We start from the raw sequence: 21,280 nt of genomic DNA, 5'->3' as shown, positions 1-21,280 counted from the left end.
CATTATTACGCTTAAGTATCTACTCTGTGTGTTTTTTAGCTGATATCATTTTTTCTGTAACATACATTGTTGGGGTTATTAATTCTTGTAGATTTTTTTCTTCGTAGAAGCACTCATGAAACTCCTAATATTTTAAATTTAGGTTTTTTTATGCCTTTTATGATTTAGGGTTCAAACGCCTTCAGTAGATATGAAAGGTTGCGTTTCGGTTGGAGTAAATAATAGGGAGGAGATGAAGGTTTCGCTTGAGGGAAGTTTGGTCTTCGGTTTGCTTGAGGAGGGTTGTTGATTGAAGAGAATAGCTTCAGAGTGTGAGTAATAAAGAGAGTTATAGGCGAGACATAGGGGAATGGAATGGTGTCATCAAGTGAGTTCTTTAGGGACAAGTGGTCAAGGGCATGCGCACAAGATAATGGAAAAGCTCTTGGACACATGGATGGCATGCAATGAAGTTGTATATCAATTGCTATTCAAGGGTTGCATAATTAGGGAATGCCAAAAGGGCTTGAGGGTTTGGGAGCATAGTATATCAATTGATATACTATTAATTTATATACTATATATGCTATTCTACGAGAGCACCAAAGCACCTTGTTCCCATCGCTTATGAGGATTCATGGATTGTGCTCAATGGGTCACTTCACACTTCTATAAGAATGGCCCTGATGAGTGGCTCAATCGCCACGTTGATCTTGGGTTGGTGTTCTTCGCTGGGGACAGTGCTATGGACAAACATTGCACACCAAACATGTGTCTTCGGGTCGGAACAGAGGGGCTTCCCGGTATCAAGCTTGAAGGGATTACTTTGGTTCATTATTTCTTTTGGGCCATGGAACGAACAGAATATGAGGCAGAGAAAACTGAACACCTAGCCATGGTGGAGAATTTGTGGCTTTTTACATGCCCAACATGGAATGAAGAAAAGTGGGTGCCACTGTGTAGTTGAAGTGATGGAGGTAAAAGGAGAAGGCCAACAACGCTCTCTCCTTGCTCAAGCGTATTGTTTCCTTCACTAATCACAGTTAAGTATATGAAATGCATAGTATATCAATTGCTATTCAAGGGTTTGAGGTCATGTGTGATACTTTGGAAGTGCAATCGAAATGAAAGATTTACTGGTCATATAATGGTTGTCTAGGTGAATAAAAAAAAGATGTAATGTGTCAAGTTGAAATCCATGTGTAATAAACGGAGATAAGGGCTTGGATGCCACTTATCGGTTACTCATCAGTTGAATTGGCATTGCCTAGCCACATGTGTGTCATGCGCAAGGTAAGATGGCAAAGGGAAATGAGACATGGACAATATGTGCAAAATGAGTGGGAAAGGAGTGAGAACGTGGAAGACATGCATATGGATGATGGCTTAAGAGTTTTAGTCGTAGGTTAGAATTAATTTATGACCCTGTTAAAGTGCCAATCCCCTGCTCCAAAATCCTGGACTTTTGATTAGTATAAAGAATGATTTTTTATTTTCCTTACTTGGAATTGCTTCTCAAAATACTAGAAAAGTAAAAAATCTCAACTAGTTATTGTTTTTGTTATTAAGTAATTTATTTAGTTGTGTATTTAAATAAATATAATTAATAGTAAACCTCGTTAGTGTCAACATTCAGGTGCTGTAATGTGCAATTTAGGAGGTCAATAATTAAAGATCCAATATGACAATGTGTATCATAAGTAGTATGTGCCAATAAACTTAGCCATATGGTCGATATTTTTGGGCTGCATATGGAGGACATATTTTAGCAAGAATGGATTTGGTTTCAAGGGATACTCCATGTCATGGTCAATTTATCCTTTGGGGGAGTGGGAAGTGGGCAGAAAAGGTGGCTTAATGCTCCAAAATATAACAAGTGTGTTAACATAAATAACTTATTTTATTTATCTAAAAAATTAGTATTAGAATTGTGTGAACTTTTTAAAATACAAATAATTTAGGGTTTATATCTATACTCTCTTCAAAAAAACAGAGTATCGTACTAAATTCTAGAAGACATTTGTCTGTTTTCAAGATTGCGCTGTGCATGTGTGGATCACAAAAGCATTGAACAAGTGAAGTAAAGACTAGCTCCCTTGATCGGAAATAACCATGGCTGGCGGAGGCTTTACCACCACTGGCGGCGGCGGGAAAGATTTTGAAGCAAAAATAACTCCGATCGTGATCATTTCATGCATAATGGCTGCCACCGGAGGCCTTATGTTTGGATATGACGTCGGCGTTTCAGGTAATGGTTTCTTCTTTCATATACATAACAAGATAAAATCTTTGCATGTTTTCTTGAACTCAATGATGATCTAGATAGAACCAAAAAGCTTTCGATCTTTAATTGATTTTCTCGTAGCATTTGATGTATAAGTAGAGGCCGAATATTTTTATCCATTTAATGAAAAAAAAAGAGTAAAAAAAAAACTGGGACGAGTTTTATATTCTCAAATATTTTAATCTTTTATTTGCTTTTATGTATTGATTGTGAAATCTTCATATATAATCTATTTTTCTGAAATAGTCTTCCATTTGTGTTCACAGCGATCGTGATAAGTTAGGTTCCTTCCCTCTGTAATGGGAATCCAACAACTTAGCACCACATAAACTGCTAGCATGTCCCCTTTTCTGCTAGTAGGCCACCATGTCTATGTCCTTTTAGTTTCTTTTTTGTCCTTTGGATCACTTCATACGTAACCAATTTATCATCAAGTAAAATGCTAGTTTTCACGAGAAGATATTCGAAAAAATTTACGAATTATGACGTGGTTGGTTGGGAGGACATGATGTGTGCGTGAATTTATTTTCAAAACCATTATTTACCTTATCACTCATATATTCGTATGCCCTTTTACTTTAGTAGTCAACTTAATGAAACTCTTGTCGTGATGAAATAGGAGTGCTGTAGCATTAGTTAAATCCATGGCTTTTTTTTTTTTAATTAGGTTATATTTACAATATTTTTCTTATAAGTATGAGTTTAATGTTTTTTATATTATATGAGAAAAATTTATTTCCTACACACATATAAAATTGTGAGGGACTATGTGAGAATAAGAAAGAAAGAAATATGTACTCTATATATTTTTATGTGTGTAGTAAGAAATAAATTAATCATGTATAACATGAAAAATAATAAACCCTATAAGTAGTTTATTTTTATTTAATTTAAATTAAAGTAATGGCTTCCATTCAATATTATTTATTAGATTTTCATTCAATATTAATAGTAAAAATGATTATCAAGTTATTATTATTTTATTTTTATTGACGGGGGATGTGGGTTTGAATCAGGTGGTGTGACATCCATGCCACCATTCTTGAAGAAGTTCTTTCCGGAAGTGTTTAGAAAGACAGTGGAAGAGGAAGGTGTAAAAAGCAACTACTGCAAATACGACAATGAAGGGCTGCAGCTGTTCACGTCGTCTCTGTACCTTGCGGGTTTAACGGCAACCTTCTTCGCGTCGTATACCACTCGAAGGTTGGGTAGAAGACTCACCATGTTAATAGCAGGCTTATTCTTCATCGGTGGAGTTACCTTTAATGCTGCTGCTCAAAACCTTGCCATGCTCATCATTGGCAGGATCTTACTTGGTTGTGGTGTTGGTTTTGCAAACCAGGTTAGTTTTTTTTTTCTTTTTCCCACTACATTAAAACATTCTCAATCATACCAAAATAATATTCATTCAATTAAGGTACAAACAAAAGATATGTTTAAAATAAGTTTTTACCTCAACTAGTATATAGCATCGATAAGTAACTTGTTTGAGATTACATATGGTAATATATATTTTTTTAATTAAACACATATGGTGATAATTAACTTATAGTATTTATTATTTTATATATGCATTGATTAGCGTACGTGTGATTTTATTATTGTATTGCTTTTTAATATTATTTTTTTCTTTAATAAAAGAGAAAATAAATATATAGGATAATTATTGGAAGTAATTAAAATGCCACTGTTGTCCTTTTTCATTGACTGTTCTACATGTGATTGACACGTATATGATAAGATATTTTAGGCCACGTTTAGGATTATTCGTATTTGTCCAACAAATGTCCTTTCATAATTTGCTGAACAGAATCAAGGTTTTGTTTTCTACGGAGTTTAAAAGCATATACTAGTTAATTGGACATGTCTATTGTATACTTTTACCAATTTGATATATCGTTGTTACCTGTTTTACAAGTCAAAATTAGCTGACACGAGATTCTCGTGTCCATCAGTTGAAGACAAAATTAGGTTTTGTACTTTTTACTAGGCGTGGCGTATGTATCTTTTATATAGAGATTAGAGAGAATATGCATGGCCGACATATCTGACCAAAAATATAAATAATTTGATAAATAAAAAATGTAGGAAGAGATTTAACCATTTGATTAATATTTTAATGACATGATTCTGGTTTAATTTAATTTTAAATGGAAAGATTTAACCATTTGATTAATATTTTAATGATGTGAGAAGGCAAGTTCAGATTAGTAACAATTACCTTTTGGAACTGACTAATTTTTGTTGCTTCAAATTGACAATGACAGGCCGTGCCAGTTTTTCTTTCTGAGATCGCACCTTCAAGAATACGTGGAGCATTGAATATACTGTTCCAGCTCAATGTCACCTTTGGCATTCTCTTTGCTAACCTCGTCAACTACGGTACAAACAAGTATGTTACTTGAGCGCTCCTCGTTGCATCCTTTTGTTTGATTTATTAGTTCTTTGGAAATGGAAATGAATCAGATGAGTTGTGTGTTAAAAATTTAACATTTATATAGAACAAATAACAGCCAGCAGAAGCTTAACTAATCTCCCTTGTGTTGACAGTATTCAAGCACAGGTGAATGCATCACTAGCAGAGTAGTAGTAGCAACCCATCTTGGTAAAGGCCCACATTGTCCAGGCCCAGAAATGTGATTTGCGTAATGATTGATCAAATAGGACATGAGAATGTTGCTTTCAAAACAATTAGTCAATGTTATTTTGGCAATGGATTATAAAGAAATCCTGTAATCTATGATTAAAATAAAAAAAATAAAAAATGCAAGGTACTTGGTTTTGAGGCAAAATAATTGCCAATTTGTTGTAGACAAAATGAATTCTGAATCTTCTGCCATTTATTTTGTTTTGATTTTAACTTGGACTATTATTGTTCATTGTTGCTGATGCTGACCATTATTGATGTTGTGTCCCGACAGAATCAAAGGTGGGTGGGGTTGGAGGGTATCTCTGGGTTTGGCTGGTATCCCAGCACTGCTCCTTACCTTGGGAGCTTCATTGGTGGTGGACACCCCAAACAGTCTCATTGAGCGTGGTCGCTTTGAAGAAGGAAAATCTGTTCTGAGAAAGATTCGTGGCACTGACAACATTGAACCTGAATTCTTGGAACTTGTTGAGGCAAGTCGTGTGGCTAATGAAGTGAAACACCCTTTCAGGAATATCCTCAAACGCAGGAACCGACCCCAACTTGTCATTTCCATTGCCCTCCAGGTCACTGCTATGTTCTGTTAACATTTTTTTAACATACATGAAACGAAATGCTAGTTGAATCAGTGTGCTCAATTGACATTTACTGATTGATCTTATTGTTCCATTTGGGTGTTCAAAAAAACAGATTTTTCAGCAATTCACTGGCATCAATGCCATCATGTTTTATGCTCCAGTTCTTTTCAACACACTGGGATTCAAGAATGATGCTTCCCTCTACTCTGCTGTGATTACTGGTGCTGTTAACGTCCTCGCAACTATGGTCTCAATCTATTCAGTGGACAAACTTGGACGTCGAATGCTGTTATTGGAAGCTGGTGTTCAGATGTTCTTTTCTCAAATGGTGGTAGCGGTTATACTAGGATTCAAGGTTAAAGACCATTCTGAGGATCTCTCAAAGGGTTTTGCAGCGTTGGTGGTTGTTATGGTGTGCATTTTTGTGTCTGCATTTGCATGGTCATGGGGTCCTCTTGGTTGGTTAATCCCTAGTGAGACATTCCCATTGGAGACTCGTTCAGCAGGGCAAAGTGTCACTGTCTGTGTCAACTTGCTCTTCACATTTGTCATTGCACAGGCCTTCCTCTCTATGCTTTGCCACTTCAAGTTTGGCATCTTCTTTTTCTTCTCTGGATGGGTCTTGATCATGTCCACCTTCGTGCTTTTCCTGGTCCCCGAGACCAAGAATGTCCCCATTGAAGAGATGACAGAGAGAGTGTGGAAGCAACATTGGTTGTGGAAGAGGTTTATTGAAGATGATTATGTTAAAGATGAGAAAGTAGCCAATGATAAAGGCTTTGATCCGGCTTCTCAGCTGTAAATTAGAGGAATCCTGGCCAATAGTTTGGTTTGATAAATAAGCATTTTAGGTTCTATGGAGTACATGGTTAGATTTGGTTATTACATCTAACCATGTTAGTGGCCTATACCTGTAATATTGTAATGCCACGGAAATTATCCTGTTTTGCGAGCCATGTAACATATACTAGGGTTTTTTTTTTTAAGTATAATATAAGAGCTTAGTCCTAGCATATTATTTGTCTTTTGTTTAAATTGTTTTTGCAAGTTTGTTTCCTTAATTTGTAGTTTTTTTTTCTCTTCCTGCAAACAAGGAATAGCACATGCAGAATAACATTTCTGATGCAATAGCTTCAGATTGAAGTGGAAAATATTGTAAAACTAACAAATAAGTAAACCAGCATTAAGCTGGACGCAAGCTTGGTAATCAAGAATGCAAGGAGGAGTCATGATGTATTACATGGCAGGCACCTTAATATATATAATGGGTGTTAAAAGGAAAACAAGTTTAACCAATAAAAAGACCTTATTTGTATTTGAGAACTGCTCACCACCTGAATTGGATGCACATAAATAATGATAATGTAGCTTTCAATTGGAGGTTGTATAAAGCGAGTGCTATATACTTAATGCTTCTGTCATGTGCAAAGCAATGTGATCACCAAAGGGAAACAATATATGGTGGTTGCCATTATGATGACACTCACCAATTATTTGTTACAAATAAAAATACAACAATTGGTGCACACAAGCTTATCTGTTATTATTAACCTTTCCTTGTTTAGTCCTAACAAAAAAACGAAAAAAAGAGAGAGAGAGAGAGAGAGAGTAAAGTTAGAGGATGAGTGCTTACAACTCTGATCTCAACACAGCTCCTATTGTTGCAGTAGGAGCCTCGTGGGGTCCAGGTAACACAGCAAAGCGTGCTCTGCAAATGATGGTTGTAGGTTGATGATATTGATAACTGGTTTATTTGACATTTGTACCAAGGCACGGGCACTCCTAAACTCTAGAGGAAATATATGAAAGGATGACAACAAATGAATAACTTTAGCCATTCCATTTAAGATTTGGGCATTGATTTTTGGTTTCCAAAGACAATATTATAATGGTTAATTATTTAATATTTGAATTTAATTTTGTTTCACGGTCAAAATAAAACACTACATTATCGTCCAATTCAATCAAATATTAAAAACAAGATTAGAAATAAATATATTAAAAATGCCATTGAATGAGTACATATCCATAAATAAGAAGAAGAAAAAATCAAAATTACAAATAAATTAATTAAAAAAATCACTAAGGTAATTTGATCTTAAAGAATTGGAAGCTAGAGAACACTACGAATGTTAGCCGGAATGTAGCATTATTTTTATGAAAAAAAATATAACAATAAGTTGCAGGATCGCTCCCATTGGATGCTTCTGCCAAGTCACCTTACGAGGCGAATACTTGAAGTTTACGATGAGCAGAGCTTAATCAAGTGTCTTTATTTTATCTCTAATTTTTTATTTAATTATTTTTGGTTAGAAAGATGTCCAAGACCTGTTGTGGTGTGGAGGAGGGAGACCCTCAATCTCACAACGTTTTCTGAGAAGAATCAGTTGCTGAGAGCTCACTGTACATGTCAGATATCGCTTTTGAGAAGCATTCCTTGGCTTGAGGCCTCTTAACCTGAAATGATAAATGCATGTACACAAAAAATTATATACTGCAACATAACAGGTTGAAATGAAAAATATATAATCTGAGGACTCAAAGCTTGCCTTGAATGTTGGGGTCAGAAGACCATTTTCCATCGTAAATGGTTCAAGCACCACAGTGACAGCTTTTACAAATTCAAAACCTCTAAGCTAAAGGGAATCAAATAAAGATAAAGAATTTTAATAGTATTAAAGATGAGGTGAAATTATAAGTAAGCCCGTAACAACATATGAATAACTTACCTGAGCCTCTCGTCCAAGAGCATCCATGTCAGCCAAGACAGCTGCCCTTGCTCTTGGATCATTGCAAAGTTGTGCTAAATCATTATACTGCACCCCATGCCCACAAAACAGAGTATTAGTTATTGTAGCAGACTCCTTTCCTAAATCAATACTAACAAATCGGAACAAAATAAAATAATTAGAGTAAATTTCATGAACTTCCCTGGAAATTTGATTAAAATAAAGAATTCTACCTACTTGATTTCAAAATTACACAGAGGCCTGCCTTATTTTTAGATTTAACATATTATAAACTCCACATGGTTTACATAAATTCAACGTGAAATTTTGTCAAGCCTCAAAGGATGACATATAATTTACTAAGATTAAATATAAAAGAACCAACATACGATTATGAATAAAGAACCGCAGGTGAAAAATAGGTGCAAAGCACCACAACAGAGCCTATTTGTTACTTAAAATTATGCCATAAAAAAAAGGAGCAAAAATAAAGAACCACAACAGAGCACCATAATTGACCCAGAAGTAATTTCTTCTAGGACCATGCCATATCAAATATATGTAGTTTATACAATCGTATGATCAGCTATCAAATAAAAGTAGGTTAAAGAGTAATTGTTCACACTATTTCAGGTACAACTATTAGCAAGCAAAAGTACATGCAAGTCCCAAACTTACTAGGCCAAATAATTTTCTTTCAAGAGGCAATTAAACATAAGAAGGAGTGCTTTAGATCTTTGCATAAAAGTCCCAGTGAAGAGAACTTGCAAAAGTTTAGATTGGCGAGAAAAAATGCAAAGAAAGCAGTGCAAGAAGCTAGAGGCAAGGTTTTCGCTGATTTGTATAAAAATCTCAAGAGCAAGAATGGTGAAAAAAGTATATATAAACTTGCAAAAATAAGGGATAAGAAAAGTAAAGACCTCACCCAAGTTAGATGCATCAAGGATGAAAATCAAAAACTTTTGGTGAGAGATGAAGATGTAAATGAAAGATGGATGAACTACTTCAACAAGCTATTTAATGGGGATGGAGATATAAGCGAGGTGGACTTGGAGGACGCTTATGATGATTTGAATAGAAGATTTGTACGCAGAATTAATACACATGAAGTTAAGGAGGCTTTAAAGAGGATGAAGACCAATAAAGCCTTGGGACCTGATGGTGTCCCTATTGAAGTGTAGAGAGACATGGGGGATGTGGCAATAAAATGGTTGACCAATCTTTTCAATAAGATTCTCCAGACTAATAAGATGCCTAATCCATGGAGGAAAAGTATGATTGTGTCTATCTACAAAAACAAGGGAGATATACAGAATTTTTCAAACTATAGAGGCATTAAGCTAATGAGCCATACTATGAAGTTGTGGGAGAGGGTTATTGAGCATCGCTTGAGGAGAGATACCAAGGTTTCTGTAAATCAATTTGCATTTATGCCAGGAAGATGTACCATGGAAGCCATTTTCTTGATGCGACAACTAATGGAAAGATATCGAGAAAAGAAGAAGGACTTACATATGGTGTTCATAGACCTTGAGAAAGCATACGATAGGGTTCCAAGGAAAGTTTTATGGTGGGTTCTGGAGAAGAAAAAGGTACCATCAAAGTATGTAAAGGCAATCAAGGATATGTATGATGGGGCTACTACATGTGTGAAAGCTTGTAACGGAACATCAAGTTATTTCCCTATCACGGTAGGTGTACACCAAGGGTCGGCTCTAAGTCCTTATCTCTTTACCTTAGTTATGGATGAACTAACAAAAGATATTTAAGAGGAAATGCCATGGTGTATTCTTTTTGCAGACGATATTGTGCTTATTGATGAGAGCAAGGAAGGTGTTAATAGAAAACTCGAATTGTGGAGAAGCACATTGGAATCTAAAGGATTCACATTAAGTCAAAGCAAGACTCAGTATTTGAAGTGTGAGTTCTCTCTGGTAAGAGACGTAGACCAAGATCCCGTGAATCTAAGTGGTCAAGAGGTACCCAAGAAAGACGCTTTTAAATACTTGGGCTCCATTTTGCAAAAAGGTGGAGAGATTGATGAGGATGTAAATCATAGAATCAGAGCAGGGTGGATGAAATGGCGCAGTGCATCTGGTTTTTTGTGTGACCGCAAAATCCCCCTTAAGTTAAAACAAAAATTCTATAAAACAGCAGTAAGACCTGCAATGCTATATGGAGCTGAATGCTGGCCCGCACATAGGCAACATGAGCATAAAATGGGAGTAGCAGAGATGAGGATGTTAAGGTGGATGTGTGGTTATACGAAGATGGATAAGATAAGAAATGAAGATATTCGACGAAAGGTAAGAGTACTACCAGTGGCTGAGAAGATGAGAGAACATAGATTGAGGTGGTTTGGGCACGTAATGAGAAGGCCCCTGGATGCTCCCGTAAGAACAGAAATTTGTTACCAAGAGCTCAACACAATAAGAGGTAGAGGTAGACCGAAACTTACTTGGGGGAAGGTAGTAAAACAAGACTTAATGGAGTGGGATATAGATTGGCGGACGGTATATGCCTTAGAACGGAATGGAGAAAAGCTATAAGCATGGTGGAGGGTTAGACCTGTTGTTATTCCTATGTTCCAAATGGTCCCTTTTTAGTCCTTTTTCCCTTCATTTCCCCTTCCCCTCTTCTTCTTTTCCCTTTCTTTTTTACTTTTATTTATATATATATATATTATTACTATTCTATTTATTTATTTTTATTTTTACTTTTATGTTTCTTTTTTTTCAACCTCTTTGTATCTTTCATTTGGGTTCATCTACCACCGACCCCAATTAATTTGGGATAAAGGTGTTGTTGATGTTGATGTGATGATGTTGTTTTCACAAAGTTAAGAGTAAGTCGTTATCATACTTATATTCCAAACTATATTGTGGACTAAAGAAATCTGATTCAAAGTTACTGTCTATTTTACTTATATTACTCTTTAGTCCACAATATAGTTTGGAAAATAAGTATGATTGTGAAGTGAAAATTAGATTACTCATAATATTGAGAAAATAGACAGTGCTTAAAACTTAGTTTTACTAGGGCAAATAACCATCACCAAATATTTTTAAACATTTAATCAAGTTACAAACTAACGTTAGGTTATCCTGAATTGTAAATCTACTAAAAGTATAATTCATTGCAAGGTTTTGAGAGAGACATATTCAACAGGAAGTCAATAAACAGTCAAGAGGAGCATGAACTTAGCAAAATTGCACAATGTCTACAAAGCAGAGATATCAATTTTTCTCATAGCAGTTAAGAAAACGCCTTACGAGCCAATGGATGTGAATTAGAAGATTAGAACAACAAAAAAGTTTAATCTACCATTATGCCTTCTGAAGCAGCCCATGCTTTCAAGACATCATGGTCCACCGAGACAACAGCTACCAAAGAAGAATTTAGGCTATCACCTATAAAAGGAAAAAGAAGCATAAGCAAGTTGTAGAGGGATAAAGGAAGAGACTAGAGAGACACAAAGGACTGCAGGCGCACACATCGAATTTGTAAGAATGACTCATTTCCTTACCATATACAAAGCACTGTGCCACAAACTTGCATTTGACATATACATTTTCAATCTTTTCTGGAGCAATGTACTCGCCTTGTGCCAACTTAAAGATATTCTTCTTCCTATAATGAAATGAAAATCTTTGATTCATATGCTTGAAAAATTCAGCCAATGTTGTAAAAAGAGTGCTGAGAAAGTAAACAGGAAGCTAGAGGTCGTGTTTCTAGTTCATCTTGCTAATATATAGAAGTTAAATGGAGGCAGTATACAGTTACAAGTGTTATTACAATAGCACTCAATGAACAAAGCACCCACAGAAGATAGTAAGTTCACTCTAAAATGCCAGGGAAGTATACTCATTGAGCAGAACACACTTGCGGCCAGATGAATTAAACAGGGACAGTATCAATTTATATATGGATGGTACTTTAAGAAGCCATGTTTCTTATTAAATAATATGGACTATGGTGCGTTTGTATTGACTTTTTAAAAAAGTCCTTTTTATCACTTCCTTATTTTAAAAGTACTTTCTATAAAAGTTATAGCTATTTAGATTTTTTTAAAAATATTTGATTTTTGAAAAAAATATTTAGCTTTTGACTTTTATTTTTTTTTAAAAGCTAAAATTTTCAGCTTCCAAAAAAAAGTAGGTTTTTGACTTTTTTTATGACTTCTGCTTTTTTTAAAAGCAGGTATCCAAACAGACTTTTTTCAAGAAGTGTTTTTTTTTCTTAAAAAAAGCAACTTTTGAAGAAAAAAAAGCCTATCCAAACAGGCTAGTGCTATCTCACCTATCAATAATTTTGAGTCGTCCACCAGGTAACCACGTCCCAATATCTCCTGTATGCAGCCATCCCTCCTCATCAATGACTTCTCTCCTGCTCAATTTGATTCAAATTCAGGTACATTTTAAACAGGACAGGGTAAATTTCATTCATAAGAACCACAGAACAGGCAAGGTGGTTACGTCTGAGCTTCATCTTTGTAATAACCTTGAAAAATAATGGGACCCCTGACACAAATTTCACCACGGGGATTCGGCTGATCATCAGATGTATAGTTCATTTCTGGAACATCTACAAGTTTTATCTCTGACATGAAAGAACAAAACTCTTAGCACTAGGCATCACAATCGACAACCAAAATAAACTAAATAAAACTACATCTTTTATATTCTTTTCAAATTAGGAGGGGACAGGTAGAAAAAGGTTTTCAAATCCCTCTTCTTTTTATGATTATTATCAAATTTCACATTTTTTATCAGGTCATAATTCAGATTCTTTGAATGATGTCATGAACCAACTCTCACAAAAATTTAAAATTGTTAAACATGAATGATTTTAAGAGTGGTAAAGATACTTGATAGATCATAATTTGGAGATTTATCTTGGCTTAATTCTCAATTAATTTCCCCTGTTTAATATCTATATTAGGTAGACTTTGTGTTGATTTGAAGTAATTTGCCACTTGTTATTTATTTTGGGGAGGAGCAACTAGCATTATGAGATTTGGGTTGTTTATGTGCAATTTATTTCCAATTTCTAAGAAGTCGATTTGGGCCTCTTACTTGTTCATTTTTACATTATGTAGGAAAAATACAAGGAAAAGGAATTAAAAACAAGGGAGGAGCCCAAATCAACGAGCCTGCTTAAAAAGGAAGACAAAAGGCCTTCACAAGGGACCACATTAGTAGTGTGACAAGGAAGAATACAAAAGAAAGCTTTTTCTTGCATGTTTTCCAGCCTGGAGGGGAGAGAAAAACTATTAGAAGTGGAACATGCTCAACCAACGCAAGGAAAAGGTGTCATGGGGGCTACTAATTAAGAAAAGCGTGAAAGGATGAAGAGAGTAGGGAGGATATAAAAGAAAAAGGAAAGAGAAGCTGATAGGGAATCCATCCATTCAAATTCTCCATCTTCTTCTTCCTCCACCATTGTTCCATTTTACAAGCTTTAATTTTTGCATTCTCCAGAACGTACTTTTTATTTTTGTTTCATCAGTTCAAGGATTGAAATAGGACAAACTTTGTAATGTCTCTGTTTCATTTCTCTCGTCTTTCTGTTTTAAATTTAGTCATGCTCCATATCATGAGCTAAATCTCTTATGGTTGGAATGTACTAGTACTTATTCTAGATGTTTTAGTTCAAGAACTTTTAGCAATGGATTGTGGACCGAATTCTGATTTTTTTTTTTTGCTGAGGTGACTGACCTCATTCAACCAGTCTAAAAGTTGGCTCCTGGAAAGGTGCAATTTCTGAAACACAGTTTTAGGTCATTTGTTGTCGTACTAGCTCTTTAGCTTTTGCTCACAAGTTGCTCTAGGAACAGGGTATAACACATACTCGTTAATTGGTTTTTGATCTGAAAATCACTCTAGCAATTTCATTTTACGAGAGGAATCTGTGAGATGGAATTCCAGGGAGCAAGATTAGTATGAGAGGAATCTGTCCTAACACATAAGCAAACCTGAGTAACAATCCATTTCTGCTTCAAGATGCTTGGTTAGCTCATTGATTCTGGTTTTGGGGAACGTATGCTCTAGCCTTTCTTCATCTTATTTCACTTCATTTTAATTGTGTTGATTTTAATTTCAGTGTAAGTGTTTATTGACAAGGAAAACTCAAAAATATTTAATATTCTGCATTTACACTTTGATGCACTTGTTCTAATTTTTTGCTCCCAGTTCCCGATACAAAATTTCTCCTAATCTGTCTACTAACATCATTTCCAGTTTTTCCCATACACTAACTTCTATTATTTGACTTACGCACTTTTTCTGTCGAAATGATAATCTAGAACATCAATACTCCCTTTATTACTTAATGTGTATACTTGCACCTGTGAGCTCAGTAGTTGCTCCCTAATTGCCTTCCTTGGCAATTGCTACATTTGCTCTATCAATGCTCAACTGTGATTGAAAGGTTACAGGTTCGAATTCAGGAAATAGTCTCTTTGCACATATACAACGGTAAGGCAGCATACAAAGATTACCATCACCAATGGTTTAAAACATGAATGGTTTCAATATTCATATTTCTAACCCACCCCCACATACAAGAGCTCTTTGGACTTGAAGGGTGGACAATACATAGACCCACCTATCCTGTGCAAAAAATCCCACAATATTTATTAGAAGAATAGGGATAACAAAGGTTGAAGTCTAGACCACTTGATCATAGAGGCTCCAATACCATATCATGAACCAACTCTCAGGCATTTAAAGTGTTAGGTCGCACATGAATTATTTTTATATTTATATTTCTAACAAAAGACAAAAATAAAACTGAACTACGTGGAAACCCATATAAAAAAACACCTCAGCAGTCCGTTAGCATGCATAAATTAGGCATGAAGGCTGAGTCAAGAATTTAGCTAACATTTTTATAGAACAGCATATCAAACAAAGAAAACAGCCCATCCCTTAAAGTCAGTACCAAGGCAAAGAAGAAGAACATTTAAAATAACCACAAATGATGGGATGTTGCAATTAAAATTAAAAAAATAAATTAGATTTTGACCATTTCATGATCAAGTTGGTTGCTATGTGGCATTACCTGACAGTTAAGATCAAGCAGGTTAAACATAAACGTACAGCCAGCTATGTGATGTGAAATTCATACTAAGTACTCACCACAAGCTGTATTAGGAGAGCCAACATGACCACCAAGATTGTCACCCTCATCAATTAAGGTTATAACACAAGTAGTCTCAGTCATTCCATATCCTTCAGTCACTCGACCACCAAAGCAGCTGTAAAATACCAGGAAAAAAATTAATTAAAAATAATAATAAGAGAAGGACAATCCTCTCTAGCAATATAAACTCCAATATTATGCAAAACTTACATCCTTAAAAATTCCATGACATCAGGTGATAAAGGTGAGGCACCTGACACCATAAGACGAACTCTTCCTCCAAGCTTGTCCTTTATTTTATTGAAAACTAATCTGTCCCACATTGGAGATGGGTTCTTGCCTGAAACAAATGATAAAATGGATGTAATTCATTGTTATTGTGAATTCTTTCAAAACTGAATTTTCCTGAGAAATAACATGTTTTCCAAACAATATAAGAAATCAGAAACACTTGATTATAAGCTCAAGTTGAACCTCAAGCTATTTGTCCATAGAAAGTTGGAATTGACAGAGATACACAACATTACAAACTACTACAACAAGTATGCCTAACTAAGATAACAAACTTGTTTTATACTTTCCTGGGAAACCAGGATTGATCTTAGAACAAAATTTTGTTTAAACAATCAGAGCCATACTATAGCTGTTGGTTTATCATATTTAACTCAATACAAAGAAAAAAACCTGAACACAAAGAAGCATAAATTTTACTGCTGATGCCCAGAATTTTAAGCAGTGCTACAGCAAGCGCAGAAAAATGCTAAAATCTAGAAAACAGTACTTCACTACTGCTAATATTTTATCAATATATGAAGAGAATAGTGCTTTCCAACTACAACACAAGTTTAGCAGCAACTTATTTCCCTATCAAGGGTAGTTTCATCAACGAATGAAGAGTGGGACATTAGGATAAATGTTTAGGGTACAACAGCTATCACGTACATATCATAATAAATAAATGAGGTAAAATAACTATATAAATGCATCCTACGCAAAAGATAGCTCATTGTGAACACATTTTACCATGCAATAATGCCTGCCTTTTAGCATTGTAGGCAGCATTAAATAGCCTCTCCCTCAGACCACCGGATGTTTTAACAGCATTAATAATACTGCCAAAAAATATCCAATTGAATGGCACAATGAACATAAAAGAAGCTAATGAACAGTTCTAAAAAGTACAGTATAAATGTATAATTAATCTACCCAGCATATATTCTATTATAAAGCCGAGGAACGCTACAGAAGATGGTAGGTCTTAGAACAGCTAGATCATCCATTAATTTCATAGTATCCTGCATGCAAATGTTAAAAAGATGTTAGGCTTATCTGAAAATATTACAGAATATACTGAAATAAAATTAATCACAGCAAAATCTACCTTAACACATCACATAAGGTAGTGCCTTGGTTTGACAAGTTAGCTTGGGACACTAAAGTATATTACTCAAATCAGATTAAATTACCTGATAAGACAGCTTAACAGTCAGGCAGAAAAGGTAGTTATTATTCAGAAAATTTACATACTAGGTTGAATCCATGCATGGACAAAAAAAATCCATACAAAACCCAAGGAGACTTATTTAAAATATTGTTATTCGTACAGAAATCTTTTTACCAATCAATGCAGCATTTCATGAAATGGCAAGTATGAAAATGTAAATATGCTGGCCTCATAAAAATTTATATGAGCTCCTTAAACTACAGTATAATATAAGAGAAATCTTTATTTCTATCTTATTTTAAAACTAAATAGCTATAAGCACCAAATCCATGCAATACAAGTCTAAAGCAGCAATTATAACACATTAATTTTTCAGAAAAGCATAAGCACATTTAAAATGATTAGACATATGCTAAATAAAAGGAAGAAAGAAGCATATTTTGTTTAAGACACACCCCCTGGTAGAATCCCACTGCAATGCCAGTATATACTACATTGACCTGGTTTGTTCGTTCATAAATGTGTGCCAAAGGGAGATAGGATATATAACTGAAAATCAAAAGAAATTAAGGTAAAGACATTAGAAAAAAATATCACAGCCAAAAACATTAACAAATATTGTATACATTTAAAATGAACTCACATATCCGAAGGCTTGAAGTTATCATTTAGAGAGAACCCAGCAACAGTTGCAATAAAGTTTCCATGAGTCAAGACAGCACCCTGACCAGAATTTATTGAACAGAAAGATGAAGAAGTATTTTATATAGCTACTATAAGCAAAGCAATCATTTTAGGGGAATAATATACCACCCAGAAAAGTAAACCACAATTTTATAAGAACCTACGCACCTTTGGGGTTCCAGTTGTACCACTTGTATAGCAAATGGTTGCAACATCATCAGGTTTTGGCGGGAAAAAGGGCTGAAGATTACTAAGCCCCTAAATCCAAATCGCACAAACAATGAGGTAAGAAATATATTAAATAGCAGCAGATCAAATCAATTGCAACACCATTTACAAAGAGACTTAAAACTGATAGATAGATAGATAGATAGATAGATAGATAGATAGATAGATAGATAGATAGATAGAGCACAACATGAGTGACACTTCCTAACTAATCCAGGGAAGCCTATAATATAATATAATATAATATGAACACACTATCTGTTGCTCCATAAAATCAACATTTTTTGACAGAAAACAATTAGATTACCTGATTGAGTAGCTTTGAATATGTAATAACCTGGACTCCAGCTGATGATGGTAGTGATGAAATTTGATCATCCATACCTCCAACCACCTGCATAGTAACTAAAGATAAGCCTGGACTTACTTTGTGAAAGAACATGTAATTGCAAACATAAGCCATAAATTCACACATACCACAATTAGACGTACAGTTGGAATATCAGACAAGTAGCTCATCAACTGCACCAAAATAAAGACGTTATCATCCACATAACATATTCAGCGACTTTGTATATTATGATAACAAAAAGTAATATAAAATTATAAGCTTTAACTGAAACTTGATTGCTAAGGAGAATGGGAATTTGGGATAAAAATTCTTAAGTTCCAATTCTATAGATAATAGTGACTACTGATGAGTGAGAAAGGTTATTGAAAAAACAATGATTTAGACTCAATATACTTAATACAGAGTATTTGCATATGGGGATGCATCAAGCTCACACAGAGACATCAAAAAGGGAACTAATGATTCTATAGTACTCAATATGAAGATAATAGAAAGGGTATGCCATATTGAGTTTAAGTTGAAGCTCACAGATACTTACTGAATTTAATGTTTGAGACACACAAAATATAACTTGTACAACAGCATGATCAACAATATACTTGACAGCATCAGGCCCTACAGAGCAAGCATTTTCTTGCTGTTAAATCTAAAGGCTAGGCCAAGGTAAATATGAAGAAGAAAAAAATTCCTAGATCAATTATAGACAATATACCAAGAGTATCATATAAAGGCACCGATATGTATGAGTACGCAGAGCAAGCATGATCAACAATGACCCACTCAGGTCTGTTAATAAAATATAACCCAATGCTGGAGCCCTGCAAATGAACATGTAAACTATTGGTTAGATGATTTTATGTGTAAAAAATAAAATAATAATCAATCATATAACCATAATCTAGCATTCACCTTTGGGATTCCATAATAAATCAAACCAGAACCTATTGCAGACCGAGCAGTACCTGCTTCTCCATATGTCATCCATTTGTACCTTAAAGAGTGCAGGAAGAATGGAAATGATGAGTAGGATGTAAAATAAATTTGAATGGAAAATCAAGATCATAGACTGATAACTGAGCTGCTTACTCTCCAACTGTTCCATCAATGCGGATCCGGGTTCCCAGATATTTGCAGTCTTGAAAAGTATCAACTGAGCGCCTATTATTACAGAGTTTGATAAAATACATATCAATTTCTCAGGCATGAAAAGTAAATCCTTATTAAAGTATTGCTCATCAATTTTATCAAGTTGAAAATAAAATTTTGCAGAGAAAAAGGAGTAATGCTCACACAAAATTATCATGCAGTGTACCAATTTCAGGATGATCTGGAAACCTGCTCACCAGCTTCAGAGGAGAACGTGCAGATCTGCCAAAAAGAATCAAAATAATATCAGAGACTTGGCCCTAGAATGACGTATAACAATTGAGATTAAGAACATTGGAAGAGGTATACCTATATACGTTCCACTTTCCTGTCTGCAATTTCTCTGGGAGTACAACACTGTACCCTTGTTCTGCTCAGAAGTAAAGATCAGAAATTCATAACTAAAGCAAGTAAATTCAAGAAGAAGGTAATGTAATAATACCAATAAGCCATGCATATGAAAAGATTCATTAGTCAATGGTTATAAAAAATTCAGCAGTTGTTAGTAAAGTTCAAGAAATGTCAGCATTATGAATATAATCAACCTTTGAGTAATGTGATCAATAGTGGTCATAGAATTAGGACAGTCTGCCATTTCTAAACTCATTTCCCTTAATTAAAAACTCCAGAATGTGTTACCAAATAATGATAAATGACATTCCAATTTGATCTTAGCTCCTCCCATTGACTCCAAAAAATGTAAAATGAATCTGAACAGAATTCAGAGAGATGGAGGAGCAAAAAAAATTTATTATGTCAGACTCCACTCCATGCCAATTTATTAATTCAAGAAATACTTTCATAAACCTAGTACACCTAGAATTGGTGCAATAGGTCAATCACATCATTGATTAACAGGTAATAATCACAGTTGATTAACAATTATCTATCAAAATTAGTGATGTGATTAGCTTAGGTCGCCAACGTAAATGGACTAAACAAATCCGCACTTTTTTTTCTTTGCCTCCAAGTCCAAATTCAAAAACGACAAATCACATTCATCCACAAACAATAAAAAACAGAATCGGATCCTCCACACAGTTACACCACTATCATGTCCAGAAAGAATCCTCTCATGTCAATAAATTAGCGGTTATCTTTTCTCACTCTCTCCCAACACTTTCTCTCTCTCTCTCTCTCTCTCTCATCAATGATTTGTCTATGACCGACTGATATCGTTTCGCATGTGGTGATGTGAGTCGTGAGAACATTCATTCCCCTGTTCTATCCTATACTCATTCATCCAATTTCCCAAGTGAGCCCCGCAATTGCAAGGATAAAACTGGTGAAGATTGAGTACCGGAGAAGAACTCGCCGGCGGTTGGATTAGATCGGAGGTAGGAGGGAGAATCGTCGGCGGTGGCGGTGGCGATGAGGTGGGAGTGAATGGCTCTGAGACGACGTTGCGCAGCAGGTGTGTGATCCATGAGATTGGAACGAACGACAATCTCCGGGTGGCGTTTTGGTGTGTGTTTGTCTTCTTAAAGGGAAACAAGATTTAGAAGAAAGACACAATGTAGTTAATGAAGAACTTTATCATGCTTGATTGACGAAGCGTGCTCCATGGTACATGCATTTGAATATTTCCCTTTTTATTAATGAGAAAAATATTTTTCATTTTAAATTACATAAAATTATATTATTTTCAAAACATAATTCTCCTGCGCTGAAAACAGAATTCATTGCCATTATGTAATAGCTTTTTATCTCGTTTTCTTGCCTAGTGTTTTTTAATAACGTGAAGAGAAAAAAAGTATATTAAAAAATATAAATAACTAAGAGGTTATCACATCCATTCTTTAGAACTAAGAGATTATATTTATGACTAAGTAAGTTTATCACCTCTTATTATTATTTTTTATAACTGTTCGACAAAATCAAATTAATAGTTATCTTTTGATCCAAATTTCCTTTATTAAAAAAAAAAAATCTTTCTCTCTCTTCAAGCATGTTGGTTATAAAAGATGTAACCAGAGGTAATAAACTTAATTGGTGATAAATATAATTTTTTTGTCATTATCAAGCATTCAAGCCATGCCTCTTGAATAATATTTGTGAAGGAATCA

General features: G+C 34.8%; 2 protein-coding genes across 4 annotated transcripts; one reads left to right on the top strand and one right to left on the bottom strand.

The window, feature by feature from the left end:
* The first annotated feature begins 2,091 nt into the window (after positions 1-2,091).
* On the top strand, positions 2,092-6,290 carry LOC133318510 (sugar transport protein 13-like). The gene is made up of 5 exons (XM_061520509.1): positions 2,092-2,227; positions 3,280-3,605; positions 4,531-4,655; positions 5,185-5,476; positions 5,601-6,290. Exons 1-5 carry the CDS (start codon positions 2,092-2,094, stop codon positions 6,288-6,290), a joined length of 1,569 nt encoding a protein of 522 aa, XP_061376493.1.
* Positions 6,291-7,170: 880 nt separating this feature from the next.
* LOC133318508 (long chain acyl-CoA synthetase 6, peroxisomal-like) lies at positions 7,171-20,744 on the bottom strand. Of its 3 annotated transcripts, XM_061520505.1 has the most exons (24): positions 20,515-20,744; positions 19,524-19,584; positions 19,359-19,436; positions 19,155-19,226; positions 18,978-19,059; positions 18,781-18,886; positions 18,607-18,683; positions 18,194-18,238; positions 18,024-18,110; positions 17,657-17,746; positions 17,448-17,527; positions 17,260-17,353; positions 16,567-16,655; positions 16,384-16,472; positions 15,571-15,700; positions 15,357-15,475; positions 12,693-12,816; positions 12,517-12,603; positions 11,744-11,847; positions 11,542-11,627; positions 8,218-8,304; positions 8,038-8,124; positions 7,817-7,945; positions 7,171-7,196 (listed from the first exon to the last, which is right to left on the bottom strand). In XM_061520505.1, the coding sequence occupies exons 1-23, from the start codon at positions 20,639-20,641 to the stop codon at positions 7,850-7,852; spliced, it is 2,097 nt and encodes a 698-aa protein (XP_061376489.1). In that variant the 5' UTR covers positions 20,642-20,744; the 3' UTR covers positions 7,171-7,196; positions 7,817-7,849. The 3 variants fall into 3 exon arrangements, with proteins under 3 accessions (XP_061376489.1, XP_061376490.1, XP_061376488.1); XM_061520506.1 differs by lacking the exon at positions 7,171-7,196 and having other exon boundaries at positions 7,501-7,945; positions 19,524-19,587; XM_061520504.1 differs by lacking the exon at positions 7,171-7,196 and having other exon boundaries at positions 7,501-7,945.
* Between the last annotated feature and the right edge of the window lie 536 nt (positions 20,745-21,280).

The sequence above is a fragment of the Gastrolobium bilobum genome, unplaced genomic scaffold, assembly GCF_033153095.1.
Source record: "Gastrolobium bilobum isolate Gb01-03AN ecotype WA unplaced genomic scaffold, APGP_CSIRO_Gbil_v1 utg889, whole genome shotgun sequence".
Classification (NCBI taxonomy): domain Eukaryota; kingdom Viridiplantae; phylum Streptophyta; class Magnoliopsida; order Fabales; family Fabaceae; genus Gastrolobium; species Gastrolobium bilobum.
This window is presented reverse-complemented; position numbering and strand designations above follow the sequence as displayed.